This window comes from Hyperolius riggenbachi, chromosome 5 (assembly GCF_040937935.1).
Source record: "Hyperolius riggenbachi isolate aHypRig1 chromosome 5, aHypRig1.pri, whole genome shotgun sequence".
Lineage (NCBI taxonomy): Eukaryota > Metazoa > Chordata > Amphibia > Anura > Hyperoliidae > Hyperolius > Hyperolius riggenbachi.
The window spans coordinates 86,916,498-86,932,125 of NC_090650.1; the positions used below are offsets into that span (position 1 = coordinate 86,916,498).

At 43.1% G+C, this 15,628-nt stretch overlaps 1 protein-coding gene across 1 annotated transcript in view; it reads left to right on the forward strand.

The window, feature by feature from the left end:
- RAPGEF5 (Rap guanine nucleotide exchange factor 5) overlaps positions 1 to 15,628 on the forward strand; it is a 430,024-nt gene that overhangs the window by 140,766 nt on the left and 273,630 nt on the right. Inside the window, exon 6 of the mRNA XM_068235962.1 lies at positions 7,743 to 7,824. Within this exon, the coding sequence (XP_068092063.1) occupies positions 7,743 to 7,824 (82 nt within the window). The remainder of the gene's footprint in view (positions 1 to 7,742; positions 7,825 to 15,628) is intronic.

The following is a 15,628-nucleotide window of genomic DNA, read 5'->3' on the forward strand; positions in this document are numbered from 1 at the left end:
CACTTGGCCGATAAGCGTCATCACGCTGGCCGCTTACGCGTCATCACACCGGCCGGCGTGAGAGTCCTGCTCATGCGCGGCCGGCGCCATGACGCATATCGGCCAAGTGGGAAGCAGCCCTGACTACTTCAGGTCGAAGTCGTACAATAATGGAGCCGACAAGCGGGACTGATAGAGGAGCCAGGACGCCAGGGGACCTCACGACCTATGGTGGGCTGGAGGAAGCCCAAGGTAGGTGGAAATTCTGATTTTAGAACCTGTTTAGGGTCCCTTTAAGTATTACTTTAAGTTTTATATCTTGTTTTGTGAATATATTCTACTCCATGTCATTGGTATCCCTTGTGCATCTACATACCTTTACTTTCATGTCAGTATATCTTAACACGTGTCTGTAGTAAATGTTGTACACACTTATATGGAAGCAGTCACACAACATTAAACAGAGGCAGCCTGAATGATGAGAAGCTGGAGCCTGCAGACACTTCTGAAAGTCAACTTGTCGTTTTTATGTGTTGGGGAACAATTACTCTTGCTGAGATTTGCAGCACATTTCCTGGAAGCTTAGGCCCCAACTGTAAACCTTGACGTACGCACAAAACCTTAGTTCTTAACCACTTAAGGACCAGGGGATTATTGATTGATCTGTGCTGCGTGGGCTCTCCAGCCCGCAGCACAGATCAGGATTGAGCCAGGGCGACCAGACTTCCCCCCTCCCCCCTTTTTTCCCCACTAGGGGGATGTCCTGCTGGGGGGGTCTGATCGCTGCCGGCTATTTTGCTTTAGCGGGGGCGGGGGCTCCTCAAAGCCCCCCTCCACAGCGATACCCAGCCTCTCTGTCCTTCCTTCCCTCCCCTCCTTCCTATGGGTGGCACAGGAGGGCGATCCATCCTGCGCCGCCTCTGATAGGCTTCAGCCTATCAGATGACAGCAATTCCCGGCCAATCAGAGGCCGGGGATCGCCGATCTCCTTTGCGGCGATGCCGTATGATGTAAACACCGGGGATTTCTTCCCCGCGTGTTTACATTTAGCCTGCGAGCCGTGATCAGAGGCTCGCAGGCTGTTCACGGAGACACCCTCCGTGAACTGACATGGAACGGCCGCTCGTTCAATTCCACTTACGACCTGCTGTCGCCTATCGGCGTTAGGTGGTCGTTAAGTAAAACCCACTAGAACAAAGTTGCAAAGGGGTTTAGGTCAATTATTTAAATTTTGGGGAAGATTACAAAATCTTTTTTTAAATGTTTACTCAGAAGTAAATATAAAAATGCATAGAGTATTAAACCCAGCGGGCAGTGGTGACAATCACTTTGCATCACACGTGGCCTTTTAAACATGTCAAACCAAAAAGCAAAACAGGGTCTCTTTTATAAGGTGTTACAAAAGTGTCGGTCTCTAAATGAAATGAAAAACCCAGCCGCATATACCTCCATATACTGGTATATGGAGTGTTATAAGACCTTGTCATGGTTTCTTGGTATGTCTGTAAAGTGCTGTGGAAGATGCCCTTTTTAAAGGACACGTGAAGTGAGAGGGATATGGAGGCTGCCATATTTATTTACTTTTAAGCAATACCAGTTTCCTGGCAGTCCTGTGGATCCTCTGCCTCTAATACTTGTAGCCATAGAACCTGAACAAGCATGCAGCAGATCAGGTGTTTCTGACATTGTCAGATCTGACAAGATTAGCTAAATGCTTGTTTCAGGTGTGCGATTCAGACACTACTGCATCCAAATAGATCAGCAGGGCTGCCAGGAAACTGGTATCGTTTAAAAGGAAATCAATATGGCAGCCTCTATATACTGCTCACTTCAGGTTCCCTTTAACCATTTCAGCCCGCAGGGATTTTTCACCTTATGCATCAGAGCAATTTTCACCTCCCATTCATTCGTTAATAACTTTATCACACTTATCACAATTTATTGATCTATATCTTGTTTTTTCTGCCACTAATTAGGCTTTCTTTGGGTGGTACATTTTGCTAAGAATTATTTTTTTTATAAATGCATTTTAACAGGAATATTAAGAAAAAATGGAAAAAAATCATTATTTCTCAGTTTTCTGCCACTATAGCTATAAAATAATACATGTTACCATAATAAAAACCGGTATGTATTTTGTTTGTCCCGGTTATTACACCATTTAAATGTTGTCCCTATCACAATGTATGGCGCCAATATTTTATTTGGAAATAAAGGTGCATTTTTTTAGTTTTGCGTCCATCCTATTTACAGGCTTATAATTTAAAAAAAAATATCGTGGTATACCCCTTCACATGCATATTTGAAAAGTTCAGATCCTTAGGTAACTGTTTGTTTGTTTGTTTGTTTGTTTGTTTTTTGTTTTGTTCATTTTTTGTCAATTGGAATTATTTTTTTTATAGAAAATTTTATTGGGTAATTTTTTTGGTGTTGGGAAATAAACAGTTAATTTGTAATTTTATAATATGTGTAAATTGTCATGAAAAATGTATGTAGATGTAGTTTTACTATTTGGCCAGAAGATGGCCACCTTTTTTTTCTTGTGCTTCTCGCTTACCAGAAGCACAAGGAGGACTGGGAATTTTTTTTTTTCTTTAGAAAAACTCTCTGATTAGAAACTGTCAGTTTTTCTGCTGACAACTTAGATCGGTGAACAGGAACCATGTTCCCGTTCACTGATCCCAGGGCTACTGGGGGACAGCAGAGCAGCCGCCTGGACGTGAGGATCATGTCCGGGCGGCTGAAATCGTTAAATATATTATAATATTTTTGGTCCCTACTTTAAATCTGTATGAGTTTCCATGGAAGGCATCTACTGGGCATCAGTTCAAAAGGGCTTTACCATAGAATTCAATGTTATTTGCTGTGATTAGCGGCTATAAGGGGGGAAAGGGGCTCCCGTTATTTTATCTGCTATATCATGGAAATGTTTTGGTTAAGTAAAGGACCTGATTTCAATTACGGTAAATTTACACTATATACCCTTAATATAATAACTGCTCTATTTTTACAACTACATTTTGGCCTCATTATCTGTTTCATTTTATTTGTGGCTACTACAGTCCACACAAACCACCAGTTATTTTGAACAAGCCAAATACCGGTTATATCTTTACTGGTTATATCTTTTCAATATTGCACCTACAATGATCATTTTGAATACTGTTTATATTATTTTACACTGGCTACAAACAGGCACCTATTTATAAACAAAATCATGTTTATTGGCTACATCTGCTGCCCTTTTATAAATAAAAGCAGGCTTACCAGCTATATCCGGTGCCCTTTTATAAAGTTATCTGGCACTCTTTTATAACTGAAATCAGCAACATCTGGAGCCCTTTTGTCCAGGAGCCTTTTTTGCATGCACGCCATACACTAGATCTGCCTTGGACACACCTTCCACTTATGAAGTGAATACAGCCATAGTTTCCAGTAAGAAAGCCCAGTGTTGCCTTCATGCCTCTGTCTATGATAATCATAGCCTTGTTTGACCTTTTACAGTTCGTTTGAAAAATGTGTCAGAATATCCAACTCCAGATGTCATGGATCAACTCGCCCAAGTCTGCTCCAAACCTCTGTTCTCCCTAACTAGAGCACAGAAGGACAGGGGTGGCACAGTGGGGCATGATGGAGGCATGGGGGGCAGAGGTAGCACAGAGGAACAAAGTGGAGGCATGAGGGGCAGATGTGGCACAGAGGGACACAGGGGAGGCACGGGGGCAGAGGTAGCACAAAGGGACAAAGCGGAGGCACGGGGGGCAGAGGTGGCACAGAGGGACACAGCGGAGGCATGGGGGGGCAGAGGTGGCACAGAGGGACACAGCGGAGGCACAGGGGCAGAGGTGGCACAGAGGGACACAGCGGAGGCACGGGGGGCAGAGGAGGCACAGAGGGACACAGCGGACGCACGGGGGGCAGAGGTGGCACAGAGGGACACAGCAGAGGCATGGAGGGCAGGGGTGGCAGAGAGGGACACAGCGGAGGCACGGGGGGCAGAGGTGGCACAGAGGGACACAGCGGAGGCACGAGGGGCAGATGTGGCACAGAGGGACACAGTGGAGGCATGAGGGGCAGAGGTGGCACAGAGGGACGCAGTGGAGGCACGGGGGGCAGAGGTGGCACAAACAGAGGCACTGAAGGCACGGGGGGCACATTAGAGGCACAGAGAAGGCACAGGAAACATAGGTGGCACAGAGGTGGGCACCGGAGGTAAAGGGAAGCACAGGTGGATCAATGTTCTGACTTATACAAGGATTTAGGTTAAGAACGAACCTACAGTCCTTATCGCCTTTGTTAATTGGGACTACCTGTAAATGAAAGAAAAAAATGTTATCTATTCCCCTTCAAAAAAAAAAAATCCAGATTCAAACAGCATCAGAGATTGCAAAGGCTGCCAAGGAATCAGCACAACTCCGTGTTAAAAGTTTACTTAGTTTAGCTAGATTACTTTTAATCCACACTTTATGTAATGCCATCATTCATAAGTCACATGATTTGGTGCTGTGTAGCCGCCCACTCCTGCTGTGTGGGAGTGAGAATGCAGAGGGCTCAGACGGTGCTCGAAACCCAAGACAGGCTTACGGTACATTCTGCAGTATCGGAGCTTGGGAAAATGAGACAATTAGAATGGTGACAGTTGCGGGGATTAGACTAGCTGCTAGCCAGCTGCGGAAGATAAATGTGAGACTGTAAACCCAATCTATTCGGCTGCTAGATTGCCTCCCCTGGCACAGTTAGAATGCTAACTTCTCACTTTGACTGATGTGTGACTTTTAAAAGCAACGCTATAAAATCCGATGGAAAAATAATTATTCGGCCTGCACATTTAAAATGTAGCCGCAACCTACATGCAGCAGTCTGTTGTGTTTCAACACCGCAATTATGTTAACATCATACTGTATTATATAGCTTTATATAATCCCTGCTGCATTGTGTTTTATATGTGCAGAGGGTTGTCATCCTCTAGAACTGTGCTTTTTAACATTTTTATATCACACAGATGACCTAAGCCCGTTTAAAAATGTGCTTTAAAGAGAAACCGTGACCAAGAATTTAACTTCATCCCAATCAGTAGCTGATACCCCCTTTTCCATGAGAAATCTATTCCTTTTCACAGACCATCAGGGGGGTCTGTATGGCTGATATTTTGGTGAAACTCCTCCCACAAGAAACTCTTGAGGACCATGGTCCTGGCAGTTTCCTGTCTGTGAACCTTGTTGCATTGTGGGAAATAGCTGTTTACAGCTGTTTCCAACTGCCAAAAAAGCAAGCACCAGCTACATCACCTGCCAGCAGTAAATGTGTCACCATGTGATAAATATTAGAATATAAATCAGGGATTTAAAAGATTTTACAATGGGCAAACACTGACTAAATCATTTATACATAATTATTGTAAAAATGAAGCACTTTTTTATTACATTATTTTCACTGGAGTTCCTCTTTAAAGGTTGTATGGTGAATAGTCATATTTAGTTTATTCACAGCAATTTGTTTTTTTTTTACAGCTGTCTATTCATGCATGGAAGCATGTGGCGTGTACACTATGTGAGGATTTTGTTAGGAGACATGTTATCAGTCTGATGAGGGTAGTAGTACTGACACTTCTGGCACTGAGAGGATCCCCTCTCTCCCAAGAAATGACAGATGCTCACTGAATTTAGAGGCAGACAGCTGTCAGTGACTTGTGCTACTTGTGCTTGTCATGCTGCCCTCTAGGGAGTGCCAAGTGGGTGTTGCTGGGAGATGGCACAGAGCTGGGGATGATATCACTGGGGAAGGAGTGGGCTGTTAATGTGTAACAACAAATGAGGCAAGGAACTTTCCTTTTTAACACTTGGAAAATGATAGGCGGAAGAAATGAATTTACATGAAGTAAGAGGATTTAAATTCCAAACAAAAACACTCCCTTTCAGAGCATGGCGGTAATAAATTCACCCATTCTGTCCAAAGAATCCACAAATGTAAAAGCATGTAAACCAAGACCCAGATCTAACAGCAGTGAAGCGTTTGCAGTAGATCACATTAACGTCACAGACGTGAGTACATTAAACTGACTGTTCTGGTGGTTGTTTGGCTCATGTGGAGAAGATGCAGTAAAATCACATTGAGATGCCTGCAGAAAGCGCATGCTGTTAGCTCGCTGTCAGATGACTGGCTTATTATACATACATTAGAATCAGCGCATCTCCTACAGAGACAGACAGGCGCAGTGTGGAGACACACTGACTGAATGCTGGATGATTATGTGGACAGCTCTGCCTTCCTGGATGACACTTCAGCTCCACATTTCCTGTCTAGCAGGATTCTGCTAAGCCCCAAACCTGTGCTCATCTGCTGGCAAACACTATATGTCTCCTGACATGTTTGTTTTGAAACCTTGCTTGGCCATATGGCATGAATTCAGAAGGTGTTTGTCATGCACACATTATATCTCCATAGTTTAAAACATGTTAAGACTATACCATATGCATCGTTTACTTGCCCTGTTCACCTGGGAATGTTTTTGCTCTCTGTATGGATGTTTAGCTACTGTTAGGAATACAAAACAAATGCACAACTAACAGGTCCACTTTCTTGTTAAAATGTAAAATACAGCAAGGAACTCGTATACAAAACACTCACAAAGAACCCAAACCTGCCCTACAAATGTTCCATTAATTTGTGCCACAGAAAAAAAGAAATGTTATAGTAAATCATCAGTAAAATGTACTTTATTAATTGACTTTATACATATATATTATACAAATCAAATATATATACAAATCAAGAACAGCCATATAATAGGCACCCTAGGCCAGAAGCTAAGTTGAGAGCCAAACCAACGGAGTAATCCGCTATAGATTACAGCTGATAACAGGAAAGTATTAAGAAACTAATCCCCCATTTCCTGACTTAATTATTGCTAAAGAAAATAGCATTAAGAATGACCACTAGCATCCCGCTCTCAGCAGTGCCAAATATGATTGTTTCATGACAAATGTTTTACGCACACACCCACTACACAGGTATAAAAAAATAAAAGGCCAGTATGCCAGTGCAACCCTTTACAGGTCAGTGCCACACCATATACATGGCATAGAATAGCCAAGCCCTGCTGTTACTTTTTCTTTTACTGATCTCATGTTCTCTAGGTTGCTATAGTTCAGCAAGCCATACACGCATCGGTTTTCCTGTTCAACTACTGGCCAGCTTGATCACTCTGTTGGTATCTGTTGGTAATCTATTGCACAGTCAGAAAGAGACCACTTTACACACACCGACACTCTACGGCTCTTTATTCCCAAATACGAAGTGATAAACCATTGGGCTTAAACCATTTCCTGCAAATAAAAAACAGATTCTAATGGAACAGAAAGCGGTTGAGGTTTAAAGCACCTCACTACTTCATGAATAAGACATTTCAAAAGGCGAGTGTCCTTTATAAGCTCTCCACACCCGGCTACCCTGCTGTCTGCCTTCCAGATTTCCGCAAGGCACCCTCAGGCCACTTTCATAGCGCCTTTCCAACAGTCCAAGAGCCTTTTAAGTGCACCTTTTCTAGTATGGAGAAGTGTGCTTTGTTTTATATTTGCATGCTTACAGAGTACAGCGTAGAAGTCATTAATAGTCATATGTGTGGTGTCTGTAAATGACACAGATTCATGCTTAGTGCTCACAGGGAAGCTGGCTGGAATATATTGCAGCTCGAAACTGAAGAACAGCAGGAATTGTGCCATACAGTATATATATATTAATAACTTTTTCTATTTAATTCCCAGGTCTGCTGATAAGCTGGAAAATGGAACTGATGCAAACAGCAGAATTCTGCAGATACAAGCACTGGCCCGCCTCACGTCTGCAGTAAGTGAATAGGACTGTGTATGAGTGTGTGTATGCCTAGCTCTTCATTACTTTCTAAAGAATACTGTATAGCCACTTACAACACACCTTCCATGAGACTGCTAAATGTATATTTTAGATATCTTGAAGTGTTTTTTCCAAGGCCACTTTCACAGTGGTGTGGTGCCGTGTATCTGCTGCTTTGTAATGCAGCTTACCGCACTGCAATGCACCACAGTGTGGCAGGAGTGTTGCAGTGTAATGGGTTGTGGCAAACTTCATGCAGTGTGTTACCACCAAATGATGTATGCTGTATGCTTGTAAGAAAAACAAAACAAAAAAATTAATATATATAAATGAGACCTTACACACCACTACCCCACTATCCAGCCAGTAAGGTGACATCATTACTGACACCTGAGGAAGGGCTCCACCCGAAACATGTAGTGTATTGTCTGCTCCAATACAGCTTGTTTGCTACTACAGATCCTGCATGCCGTGTCTTCTATCGATATTACCTGTGGTTTTTGCAGGCTTGGTGTACCTGCAGGACACTGAGCACCGGCTGGCCGATCTGGTATCGGTTATACCTAAAGGCGGGGAGTCCTTCTACTGAAGGTGACATCATTACGGAGTCTGCAGTGGCGTAGCTAAGGAGCTTTGCACCCCTGTACCATTGTCCTAGTCTAATGTCCCACCATTGCTAAGTTCATGTAAATTTGGCTCCACCCATCACCACACCCACATTTTTGTCCATGGCCACGCCCACGACTTTCTTCCCTGCCTTTTTGCAGGTGCTTATACAGGGAGTATGGACTGTGGAGTAGAGAAAACAATGTATGCCTTTCTGTTTGTTTGTTTTTATTGTATGTAAAAATCGAAAACTGCAGAAGTATCAGAGTTTTATATACAGTTTACACATCATAAGAAGAAAGTACCTGAAATGTGTGCCATAGGTGAAAATGAAATTGATTATAGAGATGCACAGATGGCAATGTCCTATTTCAATAAACCTCAAATTTCGGACTGTAGATACAAGTGCAGATTGAAGAGTTATGGTGCACAGCTGAATTGGAAGTGTTGCTTTTCATAATGGAACAAATGTTTATGTTGGCAGAAGTATCCAAATACATGTAATAAATGTAGCACAACCTCCCAATCTTCTAGATAAATGCAATATGACACCGGCTGTGCCTTGTGTACAGGTCACACAAACAGGAAGAATACATAGAGTTCATACAAAGAATGTTTTATATTCGTCAGTCATGCATCTGAAAATGCAAATTTTCTAGCTGCAGTGATGATAGTTTGCCTGTAGTGCTTTTATAGTTTTTGTAATATTAGTTCAGCATTCAAGCAGACCCGAACTTTTGCACAGCGCACAATGAAAAGTCTTTATTCCACATGTCATTGCTGGAAAAATGCACTTCTTTGGTTCTGCGTTTAGCTACATCAAATTAATTAGTTCTTGTCAGAAACTGTGTATAGACTGCAGGAGAGCTCTGCTTAGACGTCTCCCCATACAGTAAACACTGAGGCTTAACCCTTTCAGTGCTCCCTGCAAATGTTAATCTGAGTTAAAACTTCAAGGTTTTTTTTTTAGGATTTGCATAAATTGTAGTAGAGATTTTATTTTCCCCTAAAAGTTATGATGCTGTAGGTAATCTTTTAGAACAGAGAGGAAGTTCTGAGTTTAGTTTCACTTTAAGGCAACCCACTCCTCTTCAGCTCAAACTGTTAGACCAAGTCCTGAACAGCCCATATTTCAATTAGAGCCAATCATCCTTACATAAGGCACTCCTGGAGTTTTGGTCATGAAGAGCTCAACCCTAAATGCTGGAAAAGTGACATGTGACTGCATCTTTGGAATCTAAAATACAGAAATGTTCTTAACACCGCAGCCTGATGCACTAAAAAAATAGCAAGATGCTCCTTTTCTGACATCTACCAGCTCCTGTACCCAGCCGTAGCTGTAAGGGAGCAGTAGGTAACCCTGCATGCATGTGCGTCCTCTTCAGCTAGTAGAAACCATGGCCTTTCAGCATTTGAGGGGCTGTTTTGCAAGGGATGGAGTGGCAATTTTTCTTCCCACCTCTCTATCATTAAGCAGGATAGGCATGTGAGCTATTCAAGGCAGGTGGGTAGAGGTTTATGTTGCTTTTTGAATGTTGTGATAACGACCCTTCCATAATACTGATTAGTGATAGAAGCAGAGGAGTAGATCGGCACTCGATTGCACGGCAGTTATGGGGGTATCAGGTGCGGTAGTTGTGCCTCCAGACAAACTGATGCATTCAAGTAGATACGCAAGGTAAGAAGAATCTGGGCACCAACAACAAAGGATGGAATCAAACTGTCACCTTTATTCCACCCCCATCATCCCCGACATAAATTGCAGTATGAATTTTGCGATGAATAACCCATTTCATCAGAGGCAAAGTTACACACATAACTTTACCACTGACGAAGCGGGTTATTCGCCAGCGAAATGGCTGTCAGGCCATTCATACTGCAAAGTATGTCGGGGATGATGGGGGTGGAATAAAGGTGATTGATTGCATCCTTTAGTTGGTGCCCGGATTCTTCTTTCTTACCTTGTGTATCTACTAATGATTACTAAGTAGGAGGGGTCTTTTGGTTAAATGTTAAATGAACACCCCCACCCCCACCCCCAAACCCCCATTTTGAGATAGGTAATTGTTCCACACTTTTGCTCACCTGTCAGGTCCAAGTAACTTAGACCGCTGCCGGTGCCTTGAACTCCTGCAGGTCCACCACTCCTGCATATACTTGTACAATAGAAAAAACTGAGACGGCACACCAATGGCTCAGCAAACAACTGTATTGAGTATGCAGAGGCACAGACACGACATTTTTCGGGTGTAGCCCTTCCGCAGGTGTGCCCCACCCTACTTCAGTGACACCTTTATACCCCACCCACAGGAAACCACCTGACCATAATTCTGGTCACATGGTGGACAACCAACATAGTGCAAATAATAAACAATGTACAAACAAGTTCATCACAGTCCTTACATCAATTATCTATTAGTCCACATTTGGGGAACTACACCTGACGGTGTCTACCCCAGAGAATCACTGAGGAAATAGTTACCCCGATAACTAAAGTCAACATAGGTTACAATACCATTCTTGATACATTTTTCAATTTTCAATATCTTTTCTAGGGCAGTCACATATAAAGCCTGTAAGAGAGGACATATATGAGAGAAAACACTTGAGACTTACGTTTTCATTAAGACCTTTTGGTTGAATACAATCAAATTTCTTTATCCACCTGGCCTCACACTGCAATAGAAGTTTTTTCCTATCACCTCCTCTCGACAAGGCTGGTACATCCTCAATCACAAACCATCGCAATTGGGATGCGCTGTGGCGACATTCTAAAAAATGCCTTGACACAGACGTCTCATAACTCTTTTTCCCTTTTGCAAAGTTCACAATATTTCTTTTATGTTCTTGTATTCGGGCTTTCACCTCTCTCTCTGTCTTACCGATATATACCTTGCCACAGGGACATTTGAAGCCATACACCACATATGTACTTAAGCAAGTGTATCTACCTTTAACCAAGACCTTTTTACCTGTGAATGGGTGGGAAATACTATTGCCTTTAATAATACCACTGCAGCAGTTACAGCTTAGGCATGGTACAGTGCCTCTCCTCTGTTTAGGTACACTAACCCTAGGCTTAACGGCAACATCAGATTTGCATACCCAATTTTTCACTGTTTTCCCTCTGCGGTACGCAAACACCGGCGGATCCACAAAGAGTTTCCCAAAATCGGGATCCTGTCTGAGGATCGGCCAAAACTTCCGCACCACAGAGCGCACCCGATCAGATAAATAGCCATAATCACACACAAAAGGTAACCGATTACATGTTTTTTTCTTTTTGGGAAGCAACAAATCTCCCCTTTCCATGGACTTCACCTCCTCACTGACCTTTCTAAGGGTTGTTTCATCATACCCCTTTTCCAACATTTTATCGATCAGCAGTTCCGCCGATTTTTCATAATCTTCGATTTTCGACGAGATTCTGCGCGCTCGCAAAAACTGGCCTTTGGGGATACCCCTTTTAACTGTGGCCGCATGGAAGCTATCCGTACGTAGCAGATTGTTCCTTTCTGTCGGTTTCTGAAACAGACGTGTACACAATTCACCATTTTCAATATAGACCGTCACATCAAGATAATTAATATTGCTTACAGAACAATCTGCTGAAAATTTGATGGTCGGATGGGCTAAATTTGCCTCGTCCACCATCTCCTTGAACAGCTCCTGAGATCCGTTCCACAATATAAAGATGTCATCCACGAACCGAAAAAACGTTACAATATGCTTCCCGTACTTTTCGTGGTCGATAAACATTGCCCTTTCCAGGTCAGTGAGAAACAAATTTGCAAAGGATAGAGCCACCGGAGAACCCATACTCGTGCCCTGACATTGAATGTAAAATTTATCGAGAAAACGGAAATAATTGGAATGCAATATTAACTCCAATGCATCCAACAGGAAAAAGATCCTCTCATTGGGAATTGCAGTTTCCAATAATTTTTCTTCAATCCGACGCATGCCCTCATCATGAGGGATCGACGTAAAAAGACTTTGCACATCTAGGGTGCACAATAACAGATTCTCCGGAATTGGCCCAATCTCCCTTAATCTACACAAAACATCTTTTGTATCAATCAGACACGTTTTTACATTCTTGACTAGGTCCTGCAAGTAAAAGTCGACATATTTGGCCAGTGGATACAGCACAGACCCCACACTAGATACTATAGGACGCCCAGGGGGGGCATCCAAACATTTATGGATTTTCGGTAGTAAATATAGGATTGGCGTTTGTGGGTTATCCGCAGTCAAAAATGCTGCTGTAGACTCATCCAACACACCATCCTCCACCCCTTGCTGGATTAACACATCAGCTTTCTTTTTGATTTCAAAACCTGGGTCACTTTAACATTCTCTATAGTGAACAACTTGATTAAGCTGAGACATCGCCTCTTGGGCATATAGGGACCTATCCTGAACCACAATGGCCCCTCCCTTATCTGCTTTTGATACAATGATACCCTCATTATCATGCAAACTTCTGAGAGCTTCTCTCTCCAGCACTGACAAATTGCTATACAACGATTTTTTGTTTTTCCGATTATGCTGTTCCCATAAAGATCGAACCTCATGCAAAACCGCCCCCTCAAACAAGTTCACAGAGGCGTTCATTATATCAGGGACCCAGTCACTTTTCTTGAAAAATGTTCTACCTTCTATCATAGGTTTATCTGCAAATGTCATTTTCAATTTAATGGATCGTACAAACTTGTAGAAGTCCACTTCCCAGGTGAATAAATCACCTTCAGTCGTAGGGACAAATCCCAGGCCTTTACTTAAAACACTCAATTCAGATTTTGTCAAGTTATACACGGAAATGTTAACTACAGGGTTGCTTACCCCTTTTAGCGCTTCGTGGCCCTCTTTGGATATTGATCCCGTGGCAACGGTTCTCTGGGGTTCCGCTTTTCTGTGGACCTCACTGGAGCCCCGGCTCCGCCGGTGCCTCCGGTGTCTGAACTGGTCTCGGCCTCGTGAAAATCCCGAGAGGAACCGGCACTGGAACCTTCCGGGAAAGTGTCCTCAGTGGTCTCTGCTGGGGTGCTTCCTTGCTCACCCTGTTGCGAGCCTTTCTTTTTCGGATGTCGGCGTCGCTTCACAGGCCTTGGTTGGTTTCCTGGTTGGCGCGGGTTACCACTTCCGGGTTGCGGCTTCCCACTTCCGGGGCGAGAATGACGCGACGGCTTGTCCTCCGGTCCCCGGCTATCTGGATCTTGCGGCCGCCTCCCTCGAGCGTTCCGTCGTTCCTGTTGCCAGGTATAGACTCTGCCCAATTTGTAATCCTCAATGTCTCGCCTTATTTTAGATTGTTTAGTGGCGGCCAGCTCTTTCTTTAAAGCGGTCACATGTATGTTGAAGTCGATGTTAACGGCTGCATCCCCATTCTGAGATAGTTTTATTTCTTCAATGAAACAAGACAAAGACAACAGCACTGATAAAAGTTTTATGGATCTTTCAGCTTACTATCTTGTTTCTGTAACTAGACATAAGCCTGTAGGGTCTTTTTCTCATTCGAAATGATCACTCCTGATTGTTTGCTCCAGAAAGCTAACGTGTGTTCAGGAGTCCCCCTCAAGACGGCACAAAGTCAACAGTAACAGGATGTCCCTGGCCCATACACGCATACATTATTATAGGTGGTATGGTTAGACTTCAGTTAGAAAAATGTGATATGAAGTGTATAGGAGGCTGTAACTAACCCAAATTGCATGTTTACTGCATATTTCTTATTATGGATTGTAGAATTATGAGACACAAGCTGTGATACAGAGCAGTCTCCCCAACATTGTCACATTGACTTGCATACGACATTTCTAGTTACGTAACGACCACCTTTGCTGAGAGTCCGGTGTGTACAGTAGCCAATGACCACCACTCAACAAGTGATCCGTCTAGCAGATAAACTTGGCTGCTCCCTCGCCCAATGTGTAATTTCCCTCCCTCCCCCGCCCCTTCGTACACACACAGCAGACACACGTTTGTACTGGTCGGCATAGCGATGTCGCCTAAGGAGATCAAATCGGGCAACATAAATCAAAGGTGTGTACGTACCTTAAAATGACCATCCCCGTGATCTCTGCCTAAGCTAGTTGTTTGCTAGTGTATCTCCATACATTAGTGTGCTACAATATGTCTAAATAGAGTATTTAGTAAATTGTATGATAAATCCTTCTCTTCCTGCTTAAATACCATTTTATTGCCCTAACTCTCACGCTAAATTGGGATTGTCTTGTGAAACTCATTAGTGTTAAGAATGAAGGACATTTACAAGGACAGAAAATCCCAGAGGCAAATCTCCAACACTTGATCATGGTTCCTAAAGTAAAGAGCAGGTGTTGGCTATCCTTTACATTGAATGATCAAATGCTGTCTGGGGGTTTTTTTGTAACTGTATCACAGTTAATAAATTATATGAGAAAAAACATTTTTATTGGTTTTGAGAATTCTTATGGATAGGTCAAAGTAAAAACTAAAGAATACAGATGTTTATTGGCACACACACAAAAAAAATCAAATCCTTCTTAGAAAACAATTGATTTTAGTTTTTTTCCCAGCTTATCCAAAATACAAATTGATTAGACTAAAGGTAGCCTTGCACGACACAATTTTACCCACCGATATTCACTGCAATAGAAATAGATTTTTGAATTTTGAATGCAAGTTGTGTAACCTGCCTATATTTAGGCTCTGCACATCCCTGCAGTTGGTCAATCACATGTAACCTCCCCTGTGAAGTGCTGCCATGCCTGCCACCTCCTCCTGCTGAATAGAAATTGATGCCGCAAACCATGCATGGAAATCAATCTGTTTGGTTGGTCACACACGTTGGAAAATTTTGCTGGAAGCGAGAGCACATTGCTAGCGGCATTCGATTAGGCGACAATCAACAAGTCTCGGCAGCAGAGCTGTTACTCTTTCCTGTCCGGCCGGCGCTCCTCCTCTCATGTGCGGTGTCTTTACTTCATGCCGGGGGGCTCCTCCTCCTTGTGTGTGTGTTTGAACTACTGTTTTTTCACTTCAGTTTAGCCAGTGTAATGTGGCTGACTGGTGCATAGCCAAGTTTCTTGGCTTATGTGTTTTTGCGCAGATAAATTCTGCGCAGATAAAGTCCGCAGTTAGCAGTATGCTGGAGAATGGCTGGTCTTATGTCTCCAGTGTGATCATATCCGGGTGGGGATAGGTTCCA